Source organism: Coregonus clupeaformis, unplaced genomic scaffold (assembly GCF_020615455.1).
Source record: "Coregonus clupeaformis isolate EN_2021a unplaced genomic scaffold, ASM2061545v1 scaf2733, whole genome shotgun sequence".
Taxonomy (NCBI): Eukaryota; Metazoa; Chordata; class Actinopteri; order Salmoniformes; family Salmonidae; genus Coregonus; species Coregonus clupeaformis.
In genome coordinates, this window is record NW_025536187.1 from 20,001 (window position 1) to 27,500 (window position 7,500).

The window sequence follows — 7,500 nt, forward strand, 5'->3', positions numbered from 1 at the left end:
CTCTACCTTGTTTACAGTCGCAGTAGCCCCAGTCGGTTCTGCCGCGGCTGTTCCTGAAGAAACACCAGGGTCTGATCCTGTTGTCCGGGTTCCGACAGCGGTTATGATCCCCCAGCCCTCTGCCCGGATAGCGCTCCTCAAACCCCGCTACCTCGCTCCACCTCATACACACCGCACCGGACTCCGTTACGTCCACAGCCCCCTGGTAGAACCCGTCCCTGCCGCGGCTCTGGATGCAGTCGGTAAACGGTAGAATGAAGGAGGGAGAGGGAACGACGTCGGAGGAGGAGGAGGAGAAGGAGGAGGCGAAAACAATTAGGAGCGCAAAGACTGAGAGGAGAGAAGAGTCCATGTCGTCGTCGTCGTTGTAGTAGAGTCGCCTAGACACTTGTTTTCTCGGTTTCAGCTTTCTTTTCTCCCTCTCTGCTCGCTCTCAAAATCTAGTCCATCACCGAGAGAAAAAACAACCAAACCGGTTCACGCGACGTCTTCCCAGAAACGCGCTCTCTTGATTCTGAACCCGTCTACCATAGCGCGGGATGGGATCGAGCCGGACCGGGTGTGTGTGTGAGAGAGAGAATACCGGAGAGAGAGGAGTTTTTAAAAAAGAGACGCGGATCAATGAACGAGACAGCGCGCGCCTAGAGGCCGGCCGTTAATGAGATCCGGAATGACTCTCTCTCTCTTGCGTGTGTGTGTGTGTGTGTGTGTGTGTGTGTGTGTGTGTGTGTGTGTGTGTGTGTGTGTGTGTGTGTATGTGTGTGTGTGTGATAGGACTATTGATGGGCCATAACAAGGTGGACGGCGCCTACAGGGCTGTGATTATGATCATGACAATCAGAGAACAAAGATAACATGAGATGACAATAATAATAATAACAATAATAATAATAATAACAATAATAATTAATTGTAATTATTTTTCACTATAGCCTATTTATTCGCCTTACCTCCATAACTTACTACATTTGCACACACTGTATATATATTTTCTGTTGTATTTTATGACCTTATGTTTTTTTTTACCCCATATGTAACTCTGTGTTGTTGTTTTTATCGCACTGCTTTGCTTTATCTTGGCCAGGTCGCAGTTGTAAATGAGAACTTGTTCTCAACAGGTTTACCTGGTTAAATAAAGGTGAAATAAAAATGAATTAAAAAATACAAATGATATTGAACAATATGGTTATTCACATTAAATCTCACACATTAGCTGCACCTTGCCTCCTCGTTGAAGACTTGTCCTACATTGTAAAGAGCTAGTAGGCCTAACGTTACAGAACATGAATGGGCAAGCTGGTAGAGCACGGCGCTTGTAACGCCAAGGTAGTGGGTTCGATCCCCGGGACCACCCATACACAAAAAAAAATAAAAATGTATGCACGCATGACTGTAAGTCGCTTTGGATAAAAGCATCTGCTAAATGGCATATTATTATAAGTTGAAGACTGATTATTAGTCTGTTTCAAAACATGTCATTTGAAAGCCTACATTTTTACATTCGTTGATGGATTAATAATTGTAACAAAAGTGTTTAAAACGTGACACTTGCTATGTCATGCGCTCTAGAATAGCCTACGCATGAAAGATAATGGAATACGTTATTATAGCCTGCTATTAAAACATACAAACAGAACCAGTTTAGTCTTCAATATTCTCCAGTTTCCTGGACCCACGTTCATTCTAATGCTGACTAAAAAACATTTTCAATGGAGAATGTCAGTCAAAGAGAGAAGATATGACTGGGTTGATAGACTAACACAGAATTATGAGACAACATCATCACCAAGTGGTCAAATCACCACATTACACCAACACACATAATCATATATGAGACAACATCATCACCAAGTGGTCAAATCACCACATTACACCAACACACATAATCATATATGAGACAACGTCATCACCAAGTGGTCAAATCCCCACATTACACCAACACACAGCATCATATATGAGACAATATAACCTAGAGTAGCGTGGTTGGATCAATTCAATCAAATCGATCACATTATGTCAGAAACTCTGCTAATTCAAACCGGTCAAATCCAACCACAGACTGGTTTTAACTTTAGGGCACTAGTATGAGGCTACTGACAGCATCGTCACTTTTTAAAGGTTAGTTTACAAACGCCTGAGGTTTTTCTCTCTCTTCTGTGTGAAAACGGCAGCTATATTAGGACATCAGGAGGAGGAGCTCCACCTAGTGGCCAACACTTCACATTACACCCCACATTACACAGACAGGGACACCGACACAGAGGCAGTTCTCTGGCTTTCTCATCCAATGGGTTTTGAGAAGGAGGCAAGGAGAGAGGAGAGACGCGAGAAGTATGCGATACATGTAAAATTAAACAATGGCAAATACAGTTTTTTTTACAATCACTTTGGCACTAATTTCAGAACCTTGAGGTCATTTTTCAAAACTCTAGACACAAAACTCACAACCAATGATCAAAATGCACATTTTTCAAAACTCTTAACACTTTTTTTCAATTGCTTGGATACAATACACATAAAACTAAGATCATTTGTTCATTTAACAAAAATCACCTGTTCAATATGACACAACTTAACATCAAAGTACTACTATTTCAAAAGGCAATTCACACATTACATTTCAGACGTGTGTCTATTCATTTCATTACAATTATCCAACTATCAATTGATACAACTGCTCAAAATGATAAGGAACTGTTGCATTGCTCTTAATGCATAGTTGTATGGAAACAGACAAACAATATTCCATGTTTAGATCATGAAAGTTTCAAGATAACGAGATTCATTGTCACCAATTAGCGTGGAGCATGAACCAATTAGACGACATTATCTATGGATGTAATATTTCACCATCATTCTTTATCAGACACCGTTTCTATGGTCCCATGGTCCCACTATTTACAGTATTGACAGTACTGCACTGTATGGATGCAGACCCTTGTAATTGCTTGTCCAATTCTGCCAACTCGTTACTGATTTATTGAGTTCACATTGTGGAACGAGTATATAAAGAATTGATTGGGATCCACTTGCAACAACAATAGCGATACGTACTGTAACATGGAGCCGGCAGGTCATCCAGGTCACAATAGAGGTCAAGCAGTGGTGGGAGGAAGACGAGGAAGACGTGTTGGTCAAAGGGATGGCAGGGGACAAGCACCCCTTCTGAGAGGTGGTCGTGGGCCTCGTTTGAGAGGTGTGGGGGAACGTGGTAGAGGACAAGGCCACGGACCAAGACAGCGGCAGCAACAGCAAAGAGTGTCCAACGAAATCCGAGCAATAGTTGTAGACCATGTCATAAATCATGGCATGACAATGACTGAGGCGGCTACAATGATACAACCAAACCTCAGAAGGTCAACCGTGGCCTCAATAATCAGAACTTTCCGCAATGAGAACCGGTAAGTCGTCAGCATTGCACTAAACATTATGCTATTCTCAATTGTCAAATGACTGCATACCAATGTGCATCACAGAGTAGGTGATGTGACCAAGTGTCTTCTTACTGTAATGTTTCCTGTAGAATTGAGACTAGGCCAAATAGGGGAGGCAGAGGCAAAATTCTGACTGACCAACAAGAGCAGGCTGTGGTCGATTTGGTTTGGGCCAGAAATGATATTCGACTTACAGAAATTCGCCAGCATATCTTGGACAATGAAGACATGTTTAACAATGTGGAATCCATAAGTTTGCCGACTATTGCACGCATGCTGAAAAGGCACCAGGCGTCTTTAAAACAACTATACCGTGTGCCTTTGGAAAGAAATGCAGACAGAGTGAAGCAAATGAGGACTGAGTATGTTCAGGTATGTTCAGTTTCAAGATGGCTGTTGTCATAAAATTATCTAATAATTCTACATTGTACAGTAATCAGTAAATCTCTTTCCAAAATGTATTTTTAGAGGGTGATGGAGCTGGATGCTGATGACAACCATCACAAATTCATATATTTGGATGAGGCAGGCTTTAACATGGCCAAGACAAGGAGGAGAGGTCGGTATTTCATTGGCCAGCGGGCAACCATCCAAGTACCTGGACAACGTGGGGCCAACATTACCATGCGTGCGGCTATATCAGAAGATGGTGTGGTGGGACGCAGACCTCGTATTGGATCATATAATGCAGCTCTCCTTGTAACCTTCCTTGATGAGCTCGATGAGGCCTGTAGAGCCGATGGCGTGACCTATGTCATTGTGTGGGATAATGTCAGGTTCCACCATGCTCATATGGTGCAAGCATGGTTTCAGGCCCGTGCACAATTCACCACCCTGTATTTACCCCCATACTCTCCTTTCCTTAACCCGATTGAGGAATTTTTCTCCGCATGGAGATGGAAGGTTTATGATAGGCGCCCTCATGAACAAGTCACTCTTCTCCAGGCCATGGATGACGCATGCAATGACATCACGGCAGACCAGTGACAGGCCTGGATTCGCCATGCCCGAAGGTTTTTTTCAAAGATGTTTGGCTGATGAAAACATCCATTGTGATGTAGATGAGAACCTGTGGCCAAAACCACAAGACAGAGTTGATGAAAATGTAGAAGTACAGTAATCACTCCTATGTTTTTGCTTTTTACAGTACAAGCAAGCAAGTTGAGGAACACTGCATTTGATGTTTTACAGTACTGTATTGTTTTTCAGCAATATATTTCAGATTTTGTTCAATGATTCCACTGTGTCTGTAGTATTCTCTCTACTACTGCAGTACTTTTACAGGGATGTATTTACATGTAGTACCAATAATGAAACATCACCTATGTTCGTACAATCATTAAATATTGTAGTACAAAAATGACACAGTGAAACTATCGGTTTCTTGCGTGTGGGTGATCTAAATTAACGTTTCATTGGTATTTCACAATAAATTTGTTTTTTGAACCGATGATTGTGCAAATGCAAGATTTCTTTAAAGATATGAATGCACAATGCAATGTTTTGAACATTGGATAGCCTGTGTTACAAGTGGTCTAAGGCACTGCATCGCAGTGCTAGCTGTGCCACTAGAGATCCTGGTTTGAATCCAGGCTCTGTCGTAGCCGGCCGCGACCGGGAGACCCATGGGGCGGCGCACAATTGGTCCAGGGTAGGGGAGGGAACGGCCGGCAGGGATGTAGCTCGGTTGGTAGAGCATGGCGTTTGCAACGCCAGGGTTGTGGGTTCAATTCCCACAGGGGGCCAGTATGAAAAAATATATAAAAAAATAATAATGTATGCACTCACTAACTGTAAGTCGCTCTGGATAAGAGCGTCTGCTAAATGACTAAAATGTAAATGACAGTTTTATGTCTAGAGTTTTGAAAAATGACGTCAAGGTTCTGAAATTAGTGCCAAAGTGATTGTAATAAGAGACAGGTAGATTCCCACTGCAGCAGCATCTGATAGAATATATTCCTCTAGTTCTCAGGTCATAATAGTTCATCAGAAACTGGGCTACACACACAGAATAAATAGTATTGGTAAAGCCAGTGTTATCTCAGCATTGTTTATTGAATATATCTCTATATTCACACTGCATCATACCATCACAACCTGCACCTGTGTGGTTGTGTATTTCTCTGAGACCCAGCCCTAGTGTTACTGATAACAGCTTATTGAGACCCAGCCCTAGTGTTACTGATAACAGCTTATTGAGACCCAGCCCTAGTGTTGCTGACAACAGCTTATTGAGACCCAGCCCTAGTGTTACTGATAACAGCTTATTGAGACCCAGCCCTAGTGTTGCTGACAACAGCTTATTGAGACCCAGCCCTAGTGTTACTGATAACAGCTTATTGAGACCCAGCCCTAGTGTTACTGATAACAGCGTATTGAGACCCAGCCCTAGTGTTACTGATAACAGCTTATTGAGACCCAGCCCTAGTGTTACTGATAACAGCGTATTGAGACCCAGCCCTAGTGTTACTGATAACAGCTTATTGAGACCCAGCCCTAGTGTTACTGATAACAGCTTATTGAGACCCAGCCCTAGTGTTCCTGATAACAGCTTATTGAGACCCAGCCCTAGTGTTACTGATAACAGCTTATTGAGACCCAGCCCTAGTGTTACTGATAACAGCTTATTGAGACCCAGCCCTAGTGTTACTGATAACAGCTTATTGAGACCCAGCCCTAGTGTTACTGATAACAGCTTATTGAGACCCAGCCCTAGTGTTACTGATAACAGCTTATTGAGACCCAGCCCTAGTGTTACTGATAACAGCTTATTGAGACCCAGCCCTAGTGTTACTGATAACAGCTTATTGAGACCCAGCCCTAGTGTTACTGATAACAGCGTATTGAGACCCAGCCCTAGTGTTCCTGATAACAGCTTATTGAGACCCAGCCCTAGTGTTACTGATAACAGCGTATTGAGACCCAGCCCTAGTGTTCCTGATAACAGCTTATTGAGACCCAGCCCTAGTGTTACTGATAACAGCTTATTGAGACCCAGCCCTAGTGTTACTGATAACAGCTTATTGAGACCCAGCCCTAGTGTTACTGATAACAGCTTATTGAGACCCAGCCCTAGTGTTACTGATAACAGCTTATTGAGACCCAGCCCTAGTGTTACTGATAACAGCTTATTGAGACCCAGCCCTAGTGTTACTGATAACAGCTTATTGAGACCCAGCCCTAGTGTTACTGATAACAGCTTATTGAGACCCAGCCCTAGTGTTACTGATAACAGCTTATTGAGACCCAGCCCTAGTGTTCCTGATAACAGCTTATTGAGACCCAGCCCTAGTGTTACTGATAACAGCTTATTGAGACCCAGCCCTAGTGTTACTGATAACAGCTTATTGAGACCCAGCCCTAGTGTTACTGATTACAACTTATTGAGACCCAGCCCTAGTGTTACTGATAACAGCTTATTGAGACCCAGCCCTAGTGTTACTGATTACAACTTATTGAGACCCAGCCCTAGTGTCACTGGGATGAAACGACACACAGGGAGGATTGACTATAACATGTTTAAATAAATTTTGATTTGATTTGAATGAGACAAGTTTGAGGCATCAGTCTATGAGACAAATCTGAGGTATGAGATAAAGTTAGATTTTATTTGATTTGAGACGAGGTCATGACAAATACATGAGACTGGTTAGTCTACAAAAGTGTTCTGTCCCACTTAGCACCATGTTCCTATGTAGTGGCCTACTATGTGGAGAACAGGGTGACACATGTTGCATTCAGACAGAGAGAGAGCTGACTGGTTTAGCTCACAGGTCTTGGATCCCACAGCACACTTCCTGGTTACACTTCCTGGTTACATGATGATGCAGAACCAGGAGTATAGAGGGTGTTGTGTCTGGTTGGGGTCCTCTGGGGATATCTCTGTCTCTGAGCTTTAGCTCCAGGTTCTGTCATGTTCCAGTTCATTCTAGAACCACAACTACAGATCATCAGGTCTTTGGATCCTTTGAACAGAACTGTGTTGAGGTTCCACTGTGTGTCTGTGTTCAAGATGTCGCAGAGGTGATATGATGATAATCCACCTCTCTCTCTCTCTAGTCCATTA

General features: G+C 42.9%; 2 protein-coding genes across 2 annotated transcripts in view; both read right to left on the minus strand.

Moving 5' to 3' along the window:
- LOC121563121 (neurotrypsin-like) overlaps nucleotides 1–856 on the minus strand; it is a gene marked incomplete at its 3' end in the record, with an annotated part of 18,663 nt that extends 17,807 nt beyond the window's left edge. The window contains exon 1 of the mRNA XM_045219773.1: nucleotides 7–856. Within this exon, the coding sequence (XP_045075708.1) occupies nucleotides 7–352 (346 nt within the window). The remainder of the gene's footprint in view (nucleotides 1–6) is intronic.
- Nucleotides 857–7,032: 6,176 nt separating this feature from the next.
- The window catches only part of LOC121563122 (bifunctional heparan sulfate N-deacetylase/N-sulfotransferase 4-like), a gene marked incomplete at its 5' end in the record, with an annotated part of 28,991 nt that continues 28,523 nt past the window's right edge, over nucleotides 7,033–7,500 (minus strand). The window contains one exon of the mRNA XM_045219772.1: nucleotides 7,033–7,500. This exon is cut by the window's right edge and continues 502 nt beyond it.